Below are 17,498 nucleotides of genomic sequence, written 5' to 3'. Positions count from 1 at the left end.
CAAGCGCCTCTACAAAGCTCTACAATCACAGAGTACAATGTTACACAGGCAACGCATGATCAACTTAGCCCTGTTTGAACATATACAGTGTAGCAGATGCACGTTCAGTAATTGGATGCAAAATCTTATGAGGTCAATGTGGCAGCAGTCTATGGCAGACCTGTATCCTGCACCCACGCCTATGCTTATGTACCAGACGTCTGCGTCAGCTACAACTATGGTTTAGCACCTACTCCGGCATCTAACGTCTACAATACGCCTGTTGTGCATCATAATACAGCGCATTAATCGCTGTGCAGCGCTATTATGCCTGCACGTACATGGACATCAACGCGTGACTCCCTTTCACCAGGCGGACGATCTAAGCCCTCGGTCAGAGGTAGTGCTACGCGTCGGAACAGATGCCGATTGCCATCTAGACAAACACGTCAACATTGTTCTGATTCATGAGACTATTCAAATGGCGAAGATGGAGATTCTTCGATAGAATGAAATACGCATCTCGGCTTAGCGCAAGTACCTGATTGGGTAGCGGACTGTTTCATATGAGTGCCTCCTGGTGGATAAAAAGGACACCCTATGGTCACATCCTACATCGATTCTGGCCGACCCTTTGCTAACAGATATGATCAGATCATTGGATGAAGACTTCTCCAAGCTCACACATGCGCCTTCATTTAAGTGACCCAAGTTTTAGAAGGATGAATTTCCTATTCATGCATTTGTGGTAGCCGACCAGGCTCATAGTTTGGATGAGGACATACAGAGAATGACAGGCTCATCAAGGCCAACTACTCTTATGGTTCAAGATACCAGATTTGCATTTATTGAAACAGAAATTAGACGGGTCAGCACTAGCATCGCCAATACGTGCGGTAGGTAGAGCAGGATCTATTGGGAAAACCCAAACCGACTAGATCATCTCTAAACAATAGTCAATTTCCAACAGCATCAGATTGACCACAGGAGGAATCACCTAAAAGCTGCAATGACAGAGATCACTGACTTGGGACTCTGAGCTTAAGCACAGGCTGCTCTGGCAAACCCTGGTCATCTACGTCTCTGTTCAATGAACACATCACATACACGCCCGCCAAAGTTTTCAGTTACGCTCAGGATGAGACGGTGCTCAAGGCTCTAGAGGATGTCTCTCATAGTCTATCCCAATGAGCCAGCAAGTCAGGCAATTACAGGCCTAGACGCGAGTCTCTCAAGGAAGGCCAAGACCAGGATTCCTTTTGTAGGAAAGGCTTTGGCAGAGGGAAACCTCAAGGTACTTATCAATCCCGTTGAGGTAAATACCAGGGCAGGGAGACTGAATCAGTTTTGGAACAACTGGAGCATCCTCAAGGACGATTACATTCTCAACTTACTACGTCACGGTTATCAACTAGACGTAGAGGTACTTCTACCGTGGACCATGACTCCACCTCCTTGGAATTATCCAAGAAAGCAACATCTGCTATTAAAAGACAACATAGACAATCTGTGGGTAAAGGGAGCTGTAGAGAGTGTACGCACCCCAGCGTTAACACCGGGTTATTATTCTCTCATCTTCCTGGTGCCCATGAAGGACTCAGACAAGATGAGAATGATTCACAATCTCCCTGTGTTCAACAAACATTACCTGAAGCGTTAACCTTACTTCCGCCTCACCACGTTGAGACTGCTCAGAACCAGCATTTAAGGCCTTTGATTCCTTGATCAGTCTTGACCTGCAGGATGCTTACCTGCATATACGTATCGATGCCTTCGACCGCAGGTTCCTCAGGTTCCAGTTCAATGGGGTTCACTACCAATGTGCAGTGCTCCCATCTGGCATTTCAGTGGCCCTGTGGCTATTTACATGAGTAATGAAGCCAATAACTGCGTAGGAGGAACATTTGGTTTGAGGCGTACATAGACAACTGTCTCCTGTGTTATCAACACACGCAGACATTAGTACACCACCAGGAATTCACCAGATGGCTACTATATCAACTGGGATGGGTAATCAATGAGGCGAGGCCAGAGTTAACTCCATCCTATCGGCTCCAGTTCACAGGAAGCCTGTTCCAGACAGATCAGGATCTCCTATCAGTACTGAGGGACAGATGGCACAAAATCCTAGGCCTCTTGTCACCTGTGCTACACCAACCATGCACACTTCACCGATGGCAAGTGTCCCTGGGGTTACTCACCTCTGCACAGGACCTAACCAGCAGAGGCAGGTTACAACTGCGTCCAGTTCAACAATTCCTGAACCCTTACATCAGGCGTCAGGATCCACTCATGGCCATCACTCTACCGGCTCAACTAAGGCCTTACCTCAATTGCTGGACAGTAGAGTCAAATGTCTGAGTCTCTTTATCCGGGGTATCCCTGAGTCTACACTTGTTCGTAGATGCCTCCCTTCAGGGGTGGGGTGCTCACCGGCAAGGACAGACAGCCTCAGGGCTATGGTCCTGCGCTCATCGAAATTTTGGCCTTCTCCCATAACATAGCTTGATCTCCAATCGCCAGCAGTGGTTAATTCGTAGTGGTTTATTTTTATTTACGAAATCTGATTGGCTGGCTGAGAGTGGAGAGCTGTGTCATTGTGTTTTGATTGGCTGTCTAAAAATAATTGACAGCACTATTTTCGGATCGGGGATACCCGAGGTTGTCCAGTGCAGGAAATCCCCAGCTGTCAAAACATTACCGTAGTGACGATGTTTCCATCTTCGAAAGATGGTGACCAAGAGAAAATTTGTCGGGGAGGAAGGGATGTGATATGTGGAGATGTATCAGAGAATTTTGGCTTCCCAGTGTACCAGATTCAGTTGCAGAATGAGAAGACGGTAACCCAAGCGAGATACCGCTTCGATATTACGGGACCAGGTGAGCCACTCCGGTAGATTCTTTACTGGGCGTTTTCAAGACAAATAAAACAGTTAATGAAACAGTTAATTAATTCTTGTAAAAATACTGATAAAATAGCTAAACATACCATATTGTTTTTGGTATTTTTTAAAAATAACCATCAACCACATAAAAAATGTCACGATATTTCGAAGCGTGGATCTAGAGCCGATTGACCATTTGTGTAACCCAGCGTCAAAAACATATTTTATAGTTATATTAAAATAATCGAGGCTTATATTTCATATTTTAAGAAAATAAACACCTTAAATAATTTATATCAAAAGACATACTCAATTTTAATGCATTAAACGATCAACCTTTGCAAGACCGAACATCTCACGACCAAGATGTTTTGCAACCACCGCAGTTGTTTCCCCCTTCAACAGTTGGAGTTTATCCAGATCATTATAATTCATTCATTTTGGTCTATAATTATTTGTTTTTGGGTTTTTTAACTTGAAGACTTCAATTATTTAAACATACTATTTCAGGCCAATTAAGAAACTCATTTATTTTAAAAACAAAACAAAAACATTTAAACTTGAATGTATTTAGTTTAAGTACCTAGATCTATGTATTTATCTTTTTTCTTAGCTATTTTGATTTCTTAAAGGGAGCAGACAAAATGATGAAGATAAAGATGGTGGGTACCAATCAACCTTATTAGGTAGTTTCTTTAAAAAAAAACATCTTTTTTTTTTTTCAATAATGATTTACATTTATGCATCTTAAAATATATTTGGTATTTTGGATAGGATGAAATCATGTATTATCATAACAGATAAAGAACCCCAATATGCATAGCTAGCTTCATGTTAAAGATAATTATTCAGCATTTCTTTGGATGATAAACTGGACATATGAAAAAAATAAGAAATGTAATTTTTCTGTATTGTTTTCCCATTACAAGGTTTACAGTGGTTTATTTTTTTCGTATTGGCTGCCTGAGAGTGGAAAGCTATGTTGCTATTTTAACCAGAGACCTTAAATTATTCTATTGTGTAATGTGTAACTTTTCAGAGCTTGGTAAGTAAAGAAAAACTCAAATTTATGGATGATGAAGAAACGACCAACAAGAGGTCATCTTATGACATTTACCATTAACCTCATTTCTCAACGTAAGCAATGTCAAATTTTAATTTTAATACTTTTTACAAACAATTCACAAATGTCAGGTCACTCAAATATATATTTATAATGAGTCTTGTTTTAATTATGGTAAAAAGAAGAACATGTTAAATTTTAATTACCTATGATCAGTAATTCTTAATTTCTAATCTGATAAAATGAAATAAAAATAAAGTTTGGATGTAACTGTAGCAGTAAAATAACAGCATAATATTACAAGGGTATTAAAATAATGTAAATATTTGAATAACTATGGAATATTATTTACATATGTACTATGTATTTATGTTTCACACACAATAAAGTATTGTGCTTGTCAAATTCACATTGTGTCATTCACAGATATGGGAAAATTAGATAACTCATTTAGTAACATTCTTGGTGTTATGATGTTAAATATTATGGTCAAAAGAAAAAATGTCCACTGAATTAGTAAATATTTTCTTTTTTCTATAATACAAACACATGTGCTCACCATGTTCAGGAACAAAACAAAAAACTTAAAAAAGATGACATGAAATAATCATCATTTTACATATTAAATTATTCACTGTAAAATTTGTTTAAAAATATTACAATTCATTGATGGAGTTGAGAAGATTTACCTAGCAGCAATCAGCTGATCAGTTGCCTGAGTTGGTATTAATAGAATCAAGCCTGATCAATCCTGCTGACAGTTCCTATGGCCCTTGTTTTTCGTTAACAACATGTTACAAAAAAAGACAATATTTAATTTCCTCATATTTGGGTTTATAACATTAGTTTCTAACGGACAAATAAACAAATAACATATTTACATACACTAAAACTGGGCCTATTTAGTGTTGCACATTGAGAATGATAGTCACGGCGAGACGAATGCAAATATGGGCCGAGTAATCCAAAGCCATCAACAAATATCAAATCACATTAATCGTTACTCCCATCAACTTTTATTAGTTAACAAAGAACATAACATGAATTCTAACATGTGGCTTGCCTGTCACGGGACACGTCGCTATATAAGTGCAATAATCTTGGACGCAACGTTAAACCCAATTTCACCTCACCTCACCTGTCACGGGAAAACTTGTGTGGGTTGTCTTCGCTAGATCCTTTTTATCTGTTTATGGTGCAGTTTTCTTACTGGGCATATTCGAAAACGAGGCTGGGGGAATCCCAAGTGGTTTCTGAACACAGGAAATCTTCAACTACGAGCTCGACTTTTTACGGCGTATTGTTATGGGAGAAAAAGGAATAACCACTGTGTTCGGTTGTTACCTAAAAATCTACACACGAGTGATTAATCTGCCACGATTAGAACGAGGCTTTGCAAGGCAAGACAGGCTCAGGGCTATGGTCCTGCGCTCATTGAAAGTGGCACATAAACAACTTGGAGTTGGAAGCGTTAATTCTGGCCATATCCCATTGGTAGAATCAGCTACAGTCCACCCAACTCGCAATATCCTCAGACAACAGCACTGTGGTCTGGTGCCTGCACAATCAGGGAACAACGCACTCCCACTCCCTGCTTCAACAGACTTTCAGGTTTTTTCATCCAGTGGATCGTCTCCAGATACAGTTCATAGTTCAGCACATCCCCAGATGTCGAAACATACTGGCTGATGCCTTAGCGCGTCAAGACAGGGTAGTTCCCACCGAGTGGAAACTTCACACAGAAGCATTCCAGTTACTGCTTCAGAAGTTCAGGCAACCAAACATCGACCTGTTTGCTACTTGGCAAAACCACCAACTCATGATGTATGTCTCCCCGTTGCCAGATCCGCAGGCGTGGGCGGTGGACGGATTCAGCATCCCTTGGGAAGGGCTAAAAGCGTGTGCTTTTCCACCACCAGTCTTACTTCCCAAGGTGATACAAAAGATCAAGGAGACAAGATATCTTGCTCTGACTTTGGTCATGCCCTGGTGGCCTGCAAGAGGGTGATTTGTCGAGCACAGAAATCTGGCAGAAGACGATCCACTACCCCTCCCACAGTGGTCCAACCTACTCATCCATCCTCACAGCAAACTGCCTCATCCAACCCCAGACAGGTTTCGTCTGCACACTTGGTTCATCTTAAAAAGGTGTAAAGTGTGAAGGGCTACTCAGTGCGGGCAGCAAAAATTTGAGACTTTTGCAAAGCAAAAAATCAAGACCCTACGATTGCGTCACCACAATCCACCTCCTACATTTGCGTACCCAAAGACACTTGAAAGGTAGCACCATTTCTACATATTTGGTTGCACTTAACTCAATGTTGGCCGTTCCGTAAAATCGCAAGATGACTAAGGTTCCAGAATGACAGGCCCTACTACGATCATTCAGGCTTGAGGATCAGAAGGCCAAGTTCCGCCCACCTGCTTGGGACTTGAACATGGTATTGCAAGGTTTGCGAGGGCTCACCTTCCAGCCCCTCTATGCATCCTCATTTTATGACCTCACCAAGAAAACAATGGTTTCTCTTGACATTAGCCACAGCGGCACGGGTGAGCGAGCAACATGCGTCGACATCACCCAGGTCCACTTTGAGCATTGGACACACGTAGTGGTACATCTAAGGTAGTGTTGGGATTTTATTGCATAAAATCAACTACCAGGCCAACTCAATCGTTCCTTCATTATGCTACCAATATTGACTATTGTGGGAGCTGAAGATGATGGTGAACTTCTCTTGTAAGTTTTCATCCGTCGTTCCAAGACTAGGCATGGTTCGTCCATGACTGAAGTTAGTCATGACACCATATCCCTATGGTTACAAGCAGTCATCTTTCAGGCTTACGAGATTGCCAAACTGGATCCGCCGAGAGAGAATAACTCTCATGAGATCAGCCTCTACCATGTCTTTACACATCAACTTTTCTATTAGAACAATCATGGTAGGAAGTGTTTGAAGGTCCGACACAGTTTTGGCTAGTCATTACCTTCGCAATGTGGCATTCGAGAACATCCAAGGCATGCGAAGTTTTGGCCCTCTGGTTGTAGCCCAGCAGGTTACTCACCTTATACAGAGCCAGTCTACTTCCCTGTGCAGTCGCTGAGATTCCGCTAGTGGAAGAATATTAGACAATTCTATTTGTCAACTTCTGCTCTATGACGTAGTACGTAAAGAATTAGCTGATTAGCTATGAATTTCTTTATTACAAAATATGTCTGGGGAATAACTTTTTAATTCCTATGTTCAATCGTTTTGATATTTGAACAACCCTACAATAATGGCGTTTTTCTGAACGTTTCTGCTTCACAGTTTATCGACCAACTTGTGTCGTGTTTTTCAGGGTGAGAATTGTTGAGGCTTCTGTATTCTGAAGGTTTACCAGTCTCCAAACTGTCCTATAGAGATGCATTATGGAGCAATGCAGGATAAGTAAAAAATTTAGTAAAATCTAAATATTTTTTACATTTGTTTACTTATATATCCTGCATTAATACATTTAAGGACCCACCCGTCACAGAAACCTCAAAAGAAACCTTCAGAAACCTCAAAAGTATGTTTTTCTTCAAGAGTGACAGGCAGTGATGTGAAGAAGGTGACCTCACCAAGGTCACATGACAGCAACCTTGGTCAGTAAAAGTGGCACCTCAGAACAATAACTTTATTACATCACCATGGACCATCGCCGTTGCGCTTTCCTTCTTGTTATTAAGGAGTAATGCAGGATAAGTATACAAATGTAAGTAATATTTTGATGATACTAATTCTCCATCATTCAGCTGCAGCTGGACATCTGTGGAGGTAGCTTCCCTATAGATATACAATGTCGGGACGCCACCACCAAGAAGACCTCAACCAATGGTGGAAGTCGGTGTATACTTGACCAAGGCTTCCTCTGTGACAATACCCAACAACCAGCTGGAACCACCTGTAACCAAAATGAAATTCGTTTCAAATGTGGAGTAAGTCGAGGTAAGACGTTGCTTCTGGTGGAATTTGTAAAAAATTACCCTTTGTGCAGTTGTGATCATATCTTTGCACTATCGTTTTAAACTTTTGTTCATATAATATGCAAATGGACAGACAAATCAAACTTTGTCGCTGTCATTTGTTATATACACAGAAGCAAAACACCTTGAGTTCAATACACTATCTATACTGAGCAACAAAAGTTCCTGTGACATTGAATAAGATTTAATGCAAAGTTATGTTTTTTACCAAATCTGAAACAATTTAGGTATGCAACAGATAATAGACTCCTGTAAGTCTTCAAATGGTCTAATTTGCCATACTGACTTCAGAAAATGCGTGATTTCATAAAATAACATGAAATTTACAAATCAATAGCGTGTGTGTCCACCTCTGGTTGCGATGCAAGCAACACATCTTCGTCTCATGGAATGGACCAGGCGTCGCACAAAGTCCTGTGGGATATCTGTCCATATCTGCTGCAGCATGGTTTGAAGTTCCTGGAGTGTCTGTGGAAAACGCGGTTGACATTGAAGGCGCTGATCCATCTCATCCCACATGTGCTTGATTGGTGAGAGATCAGGGGAGCAAGCCGGCCACGGGATGACATCACGTTGTTTTGTTGAAGAGAATCCTGAACAAGTCGAGCAATATGAGGCCGGGCGTTGTCATGTTAAAAGGTAATGCCTGGGCCATGACGACGGGAAAACGGTAGAACAACAGGGTCGATGATCTCGTCCGTTTTGCACTTTCCATTCAGATTTCCCTCTACCACTATCAAATGGGTCCTCTGTCTTGCTGTAATCCCACCCCATACCATAACGCTGCCACCCCAGAACCGATCTTCTTCCATGACACAATGATTAACGTAACGTTCACCTCGACATCGGTACACTCGAATCCATCCATCGCTGTGGCTGAGGTGAAAACAAGACTCGTCAGTGAATAGAACTTTTCCCTGCTGCATGGCCGTCCAGCGTAGACGCTGTAGACCGTTTCTTCTGGCGACAATCCCTGCACATCTGAGGCGGCGACGTACGGTTTGTGAAGACATTCGTCGAAGGCCAGGGATGCTTCTTGCAGTCAGTATTGCTGGCCTGGATTGATTTCGTAGGTGTGTTGTTCGAATCTAGTTGTCTTGTTGATTATTGGTTACGCACTCTGAGGAGGGTCTCTGACTGCATTCGCCTATTGCCAACGTTGCCATAAACACCAAATGGTGTTTCTGTGGACGTTAAATTGTCTTGCAACATCATGTTGACTCGATCCTGCTTCAAGCATACCAATGGCTCGCAGACGCTCATTTTCGGACAGGCATGGCATTTCGTAAGGTTGAATAATTGCGTAATTTTGTTGTTTTTCTGAGTGGTTGTTGTCAGCATGATGCTAAACAATGCATAGGGAATCCCGTTAACGCACATGTTTTTGTACTCATTCTATGGTAGTGAAATGCATGGGGCTTGCATAAAAGTCAACTTTTGCATGGAATGCATGCTTTTCTGTAGCAGTTGCGTTTCTGTGACTTGATTCCATACATGTACTACAATATTGAAAAACAAACTTTACTGGTTTGAAAAATACACTAAAACATTGGTGTCACAGGAACTTTTGTTGTTTAGTATATATAGTAATTGTTGAGTTTCCCCTCTCTGGGGGAACCTCGCTGTCAGTAAAACAAAAATATAGTCCTTTTTATTTAATCTTCATTTTGAGTTTGGAAATGTCCTCAACTGTTATCACGGGCTTGTCCTTGGCCTCGATGATTGTGGTTTGGACTTCTTTGGCGACCTTGGCCCTGCTGTCTCCCTTGGTTTGAAGATCTGTCTTGAGTGATGATTGTTTGGGTGGGTCTTCGTCCCCGGACTGGTGACACCCTAAGAGCAAGAGTGAGGGTCCACCGACAACAATAAAGAACCCCTCTTGCCGGTGTTTCCCACTCAGTCAACACATTGATCAGTATGCCAGGAATAAAACACCAAATTTTGTGATATTCCCGTTTTACAAATGTGACAATGATGCACTGAGAAAGATAAAAAAAAGTTATTTTATTTTCAAACCAAAATTAAATGGCCTGAAATAATTGAATTATTTTATACAATTAAATGTTTTGTACATTTTACTGCCACTACAAGACTTATTTTTGTATGTGTCGTACGCCTGCCTTATTGTGACGTCACCAAGTTGGATAGACATCATACTATGTTAGAGTGCACTGTGAAGTCAAAACATGTAACTGAGACTATTCAAGCAATATTAAATCCAGCAACCACACTTACTTCAGATGAACATCATTCTTCCCTGTTTCAGTATTCAAGGGGAAAACATGCAGCATTCCCCCATACTGTGCCAGTGCCCCATGCATGAACGGTGCCAGCTGTCGTGAGGTTGGGCTGACCTTTGTGTGTGACTGTGCCCCTGGTTATGGAGGTTCTCTCTGCCAGAAAAACCAGGACAACTGTGCCAACCAACCCTGCTTGAATGGCGGTACCTGCACAGATGGTGTTAACACCTTCACCTGCACATGCGCCACGGGATATGAAGGTAACATATAATGTTTTGTTATACTTTTATTTTTGTTTGTTTCCAATGAGGAAATTAAGAACTTGTCCCTAAGAGTTTTATAAACGTAACCGTTTGTATGTAAAAGAAATGCCTTCGTTGTTATACAGTTATGTGTTGTTGTATCATCAAACCAATCACGGTTACGTCCAAGAACATCATTGCCATAACACCCAATATCAAATTACCATGTTTCCCCTATTAGCAGCTCGGGTGTCTATTAATTTTCGCGCAAGCCATTGACCCGGCATCTATTACAGGCCTGACATATATGCTGTTAATGCTATCACAGTGTCGACTCACTACCTCACCGAATGCAGCCATTTTAAAGGATCAATTTGTAGGCTCTCGATGTCTTAATACTCACATGGTGTTTTTTTGTGTGAAAAGGCTAAATTTTTAAACTTTTCCTATCTCACACTATGCATATATTCTTAGATCCAATATGGAAACATGCTTGAATCCGGTTTCCAGCTTCTAAAACAAAAGCATTTGCCCGAACACACCCCAGCATCTCTATGGGTCAGTTACGTGCTCTCGTGCTCTACAAGCTCATTCTCTTTCTAATTCCCACCATGTGTGGATGTATTGCAAATGTTGTGGCCAGTCTACTTTGGAATCTCGATGCGCAAAATGTCATTCCTTAGAAGATATTCCTTTCCGTGCCTACATCCAGAGATGCTGCAGATGAATGTTAGAATGCAGATGTAAACCTAAAGATTCTTGCAAATCGTTGTCTTAGAAAATGAAAGCCGTCCACTCATTCAGAAGAGCCTGTACTGTCGATGACAGATGACACTGTCTCCAACAGTTATTAACAGACGTTTCCTTTCCCAATCTCACAATTGCTCCTCAGTCTCCTCTTCAAGCCGACGTTTGGTCTGTGTTACTCACCATTCCTGAGTAAACCCTGACTTCAAGTTTGGAGAATGCTCCTAACAACGCTCCTCCGTTCAAGATCCTGCTCTTTGATTCATCATGTTTGCACAATCATTGGAGGAACGACAATGTGACCGTCCCTTCTACGGGTGTACGTCTCATCAAGATGCTCCCAATCGTCTCTCTCAGGATCGTCAGAAGGAAGCCACGCTGGATCAACAATCAGTGTCTAAAGATCAGGATCCCGCTCTAAGGATCGGACCGATGCTCTCGCTCAAACACTAGACGTACCTCGGACCACAGTCATCACACCACTCCTATGGTCGGCACTCTCCAGAGCAACAGGGATTGTTTGAATTCTCTCACGAAATGAAGTTTCATTTCGACTTAGGGGGCACTCTTCAGCTCGTTTCCCCTTGAGATGTTCTTCCTATTACTGAGATCAGTCCCTCGTCGTAGATTACCATCACTAGTGGGGAAGTTACAGCTCACTCCCTGCTTTGCATCTGCAAACTGTTCGACAATGATAATCCTCCACCAGACTTATATCAGGCACGTCACCACTCCAGAAGTCACACGGAATTCACCAGATTGAATTTGTCCCAGTTTGATCCCTTCACAGTCTCATACTCCCATCTTACCTAAAAGCTTGGATCATCGGGATCAGCAGCAGGATGTTGAACTCTCTTTTCAATCCTTCAACCAGGTGCTCTGTTCAGGTTTCTCATCAATCCTCAGGTTCGGAGCAAGCTCCAGCCTCCTCTCAAATAGCCCCTACCTGACTTGTTGGTTTGGTCTTGGCATCAGTTGACCCTACTTCACCAGATACATCAGCTGAAGACCTCATTGGATTGCGGACAGATTGGATTGCAGACAAATTACAGCTATAGTGTACAGCTTTGACTGTGGATTGACTCACAGGATTTGCAGTGCCATCAGGCAGCTCCACCAACATTACGCTCCCTCCCCTACCAGTATTGTTGGATATCTCCCCTAACCTGGATACAACCTTTGCTTCTTTTTGCAGTTTACATGACAGGCTTCATAGACCTCATTTCATCCTGGAGGATACTAGCACTCATGGGATGTCGGCCATGGTAACTTACCCTGAGATTGACAGTCTCCCAGAAGCGACCGTCTTCATTTTACCACTTGTGTCATCGATATTCTTGGGCACTTCCCTCTCCCATCACTCTCAGGATGATGCCTTTGTCAGAGGAGTTGTACTTCTTGTCAAGGATAAACTTACAAACATTCTAGACTTGCTCGCCCATCACTCTGGTTCTGTGACAGCCTTTTGCTGTCGTGGTATCCTCCAGCATTGCTCTTGGGAAGATCAGTGTCAGGTTAAACTTTATCAACAACCATGGGCTTCACGTACTCTGTTCGCCTACCGATCCATGTCAGCCCACATATACAAAGGTGCTTAGTTGAATCGAGCGTTTGTGGAGAAGTCTCATTGAGGCTGTTCGTCCCATCACTTTATCTGTTCGTAGATGCATAAACCGTGTGTTGGGAACACATTTTTGCGATCTTCAGGTACGAGGTTGTTGGTCCACTGGGGATCATTGACAACATATCAATAAAATCGAGACTCATCCTGACTCGTGTCCCCAATCCCCGACCCACAGGCTCGGGATCACTGCACTATCGATCCCGTTGGAGGGCCTCAATGCAAATGTCTTTCCCCAGACAGGCATTCTTCACCAGTCACCTTATCTCTGACTTTGGTCACGCCATATTGGCCAACACGCAACTGGTTCCCCGGCACCTTGCTAATACTTGCCAACTGACAGTTGAATCCTCTACCACTCCACACTTCAGCTGCACTCTCATAGGCTTCATATGGCCCTTGCAACACTCCTTCTATGCGTCTGGCACATTTGCAGAAGTCCCTTATCCCTGAAGGTTACTCTGAGTGGGTACCGAAGACTATTACTGCAGCTCAACATTCATATACCACACGGCTTTACAACCACATGTGGATAGCATTCGAGAAATACTGTTGTGCACGTGACATTTCCTCTCCTACAGTGGGAAGTCCGATACAGCTTCTCACTACCTTCCTGACATCTCAGTCACAGATGTACAAGGTCTATACAAGTTCGGCCCTTTGATCTTCGCACAACAACAATCACAGCCCAACAAGCGCATATAAAAATGTTCATGTGATTCTCACTCTTTCTTACAATTGTATATACATAATAAATGTTTAAAGGTTAACCTTGGTGTTGAATGTTTTGTTGATTGTTCAGGGTGGATTAATACCTAAAGAGACTATTTAGTCTCCAACATAAAATTCGCCATTGGCCCATACGTTACAAAAATTGGAATAGTGTCCGGAACCTTTATTCCACTAACCTCTGCCTCAAATATTGGTTCAAAGATCCTCTTATTGATATTGTCGATCAATCCTCTTCACGTCCTGGTTTGGCTCATGCACTGGAATGTGGATCTATCATTAAAAGAGATGCCGACCAGTCGCACCCTATTGTCTGTGAGAAAAGACCAGGGTCCATTTAAGTCGTCAGCTGTTTTGTCTATGCGTTAAAGCTAGGCGATGTTCTATGAATGATGGTATACGTGAAAACACATGTATTCCCGATTTCAGCCTGTTTTGTTTGAGTAACGTATCGGATTGTCAACACCGACTGACCGTGTGTTTAACCCATTCACAAGTTCATCCAGCTTCCTCCTGTATACATCTCACGATTGTAGTCTACACAGGCCCACCATCCAACCATGGGGTTAAATGCAAAGTGAGAGATAGGTTAAGTTTAAAAATTTGGAAATTTTAGCATAAATTGTATATATTTATATACTTATCCTATCTCACACGTGATATGCCAACCCAACCTTCCCCGCATCTCAGCTCCTCTAGCCTCATAGCTTCACGAAGGAAAATTAGTTGGCAGAGAGACACATGTGGTCAGGTCATGGAAGGTTATCTTGCACAGAGCACATAATTCTGACTCAGTTGTTGGTTGTAACCATAGAGATGCTGGGGGGTGTTCAGATGAATGTGTGGAAAAAGCTGTGTGGATTGCATATTACCTACTATATCATGAGCATGTCTTTATGAATCACTATAAAATAGTAATGATGTTCGTGAAACAGTGGACACATCCTGCCCCACTGGTGACATCCATGAGAAACACATGCAAAGGCAAGTCAATTATTCACCTAAAACAACACAAGAACATATGGTACAAGTCAAATTGGGAACTGCATTGGACATCATTTCTGCCACTGATGCGTCAAATTTGGAAATATCCTCCCCATGTCTTCCATAAAATGTTTTGAAAGCTTTCCTGAGGCCTTGAATGTTATGCCCTAGATCAAACAATTTTGAGCAAGAGTCTTATGACACTTTTGAAATATTGGTGGAAAGAGCATGTTCAATTGTACCTCAAAAGTTCAGATCCGCAAGAAGGTGGGCACATTTGGTGCCCATGGGGATGCCTTCTTTTTTCAACTGTCTTCAAATAAAGCACCCAATGTGCTTATGACTATTTACAGAGCATATTTCTTTTCCGTTGAAAAATAGATGAACCTCCAATGTGTTCTCTGCGAGAGAATAAAACAGATTTAGTTTTGGGGGGATTGTATGTTATGAGCCAGAATTTCGCCTATTCAGTCAATATTGCTAAATTCATGCTTATGAAATTTTCAAATACACATGTAAATCGATGTATTATCAGCAAAAGGTATTTTGTCAGCAATGTCATTTACATATATAAACAATATAATGTAATACACCAAGCACAGACCCCTGTGGCATGCCAGCCTTTATGTTTCTTGGTTTGTTTCAGCACAACGACTGAATGGTTTTATGTAGCATAATGTAAATGGGATATAGTTAACAACACCTTGTGCAGGTGTTTACAATGGGCTGAGAAATGTATTGACGCAAATGCAATCTATTGCTCGATTTTGCATTCCATAGTACAAGCATGTGTGATGCACCCCATATTTATAGTTAGAGTACCCTGATGAACTGTGGAATGGGCATGGAAAATTGTGGTAAATCTGTTGTCAATCCCCAAATCTGTCAAAGTCGACGTCAACGTTGTGTATAACCATTACACAAATTGTCATTGGGAGACTTCATCCACGTTATCAGATAACTGGAATGGTTACCTATGCTCCAAGACCAGGGCGACCCACCTTGCTAGACACCTTGTTAAAATTGTCCAACAAATCTGTAGTACAAGGCACCAGTGGTGCAAGCCCTATATGCAGACATTCAAGATCCGATATTCCACACTTCTTGTTTTGAAACCAGTGTATGAAAGAAGCATGCCTGTTGGCCCATGTTGATATCATTTCGGGCTCGTTTCACATTTGTATGTGTCATTATGGCCTGCATTAAATATAAGTGTCAATTTAATTGTTACAATAAGCTTCATTGTTTCTAGTGTTTTTTATAGTTGTTCATGACATATAAGTACAAACAGTTCCACTGGATTCTTATTCCCCAAGGAGAACACAACCGAAATGAGGATGATAATTGACCTAAAGACCCTCAACAAAAGATATCTGGTCCCTTCGACAAAATTTCAGCTTGAATCCATATGGAAGTTACAGTCGACTTTGAAGACAGGAGACTGGCTTATCATCCTAGATTTACAAGATGCCTATCTTTACGTCCCGATACACCCATCGTCTAGGAAATATCTACGCCTCGCAATCAACGGCCGACGCTACAAATTCCAAGTCTTACCATTCGGAATTGTAATAGGCCCTTGGCTATTCACCAGGATTACCAAGATCAGCTATAGTCTGTAAGATAATTTAAGGTACCGCTGTTTACTACAATATCTAAAAAACTATTGGGCCTATTCCAGTCAAAGTTGGTATGAGATTATTAAACAGTCATACATAACTGGATATTACATCCCACATAGACGCCATCGAAGGAGACTCTTTTTATCTTGTAAGACTAAATCCAACAAGAACATCACGAAGGTTACAATAGCCGGCTAAAAGCCACTGTTGCATCAAATTATACACAGGCCCATAATTCCACACCACGTTTCGGATTCTGCTCAGCTCATGAAATCAGAGCCCTAGCCACAAGTCTTGCTTCATGGACATCAGTCTCAGTAGAACAAGTAGTTTCTAGCTGTCAATGGGCCTCACAAAACACCTTCACCAGCTTTTACTTGCGTGATGTGCAACCGGACTTAGAGGGCATATATTCCCTTGGTCCGGTTGTCGCGGCGCAATCTATCATCCACCAGTAGTTTTTCCCCCCCTTCTATCAAAAAAATAGGATCCAACACCTGCAGCATCAGAGGGTGAGTCTATTAGGTATAGGATGGATTAGAAGCACCTTGAGTATCAACTGTCTCAATTAGACCGGAAGTGACGTCAGCATTGGAAGTGAGAACATAACTGGAAGTGACGTCACAACCAGAAGTGATGTCAGCACCGGAAGTGCCGTCAGCACTGGTTTTAGGGTAACAAATCCAAATTTAACAAGAAATGACATCATTAATCAGAAATAGATTAGAAATTACATCATCATTACGATCAAGATCAGCAATTATAATGTTAATTCTAGTGAAGATATCACATATTTGACTGATTCTTGACACATTTCTGATTTTCAAGTCCTCAGGGGGAATTTCAGAGGAAATTGTCTCAAGTTAGGATTAGAATCAGTAAATAATGGTTTACAGAAGAGAATTGCTGTCAGTTACACAGGTAGTTACTATAGGCAAATCCCACAGGGTCCCTCTGGTATATTCTGGCAGAGATGTAATAGAGGTAGAGATTTCGTAAGTTATCATTGTTATTAATTCTAAGAATACTACCTCTATTACATCCGATGTACTCCCTCCCACTTCTCCAATTCATCTACCTCTAGTAGTAAGATGTGGGGAAAAAGTGAGGGTGCCACCATAACGACGTCATAGCTTACATAGTTACGAGACTACTCGGCGACATCTAGTTAGGTGTAATTGACAGTGAAGAGGACAAGTGTTGAAAAACTGAAAATTTTAGTGAGTGTGACTGAAGCAAAAATACAGGATTCATAGCAGAGATGTAATAGAGATGTAATTAGAATTATTAACAATGAGAACTATTGTTTGATGATTGTTCAAACATTGATACCTCATGATAAGGCAATGAGAAATTGACATGCATTTGATGTTTCATGAC

General features: G+C 41.7%; 1 protein-coding gene across 2 annotated transcripts in view; it reads left to right on the top strand.

The window, feature by feature from the left end:
• The window catches only part of LOC124140324, a 237,584-nt gene that overhangs the window by 174,839 nt on the left and 45,247 nt on the right, over nucleotides 1–17,498 (top strand). For both annotated transcript variants that reach the window (XM_048382708.1, XM_048382709.1), the window contains 2 exons: nucleotides 7,703–7,895; nucleotides 10,200–10,433. In XM_048382708.1, the coding sequence (XP_048238665.1) occupies nucleotides 7,703–7,895; nucleotides 10,200–10,433 (427 nt within the window). The remainder of the gene's footprint in view (nucleotides 1–7,702; nucleotides 7,896–10,199; nucleotides 10,434–17,498) is intronic.

Source organism: Haliotis rufescens, unplaced genomic scaffold (assembly GCF_023055435.1).
Source record: "Haliotis rufescens isolate VD_foot unplaced genomic scaffold, xgHalRufe1.0.p SCAF_40, whole genome shotgun sequence".
In the NCBI taxonomy this organism is placed as follows: Eukaryota; Metazoa; Mollusca; class Gastropoda; order Lepetellida; family Haliotidae; genus Haliotis; species Haliotis rufescens.
This window is presented reverse-complemented; position numbering and strand designations above follow the sequence as displayed.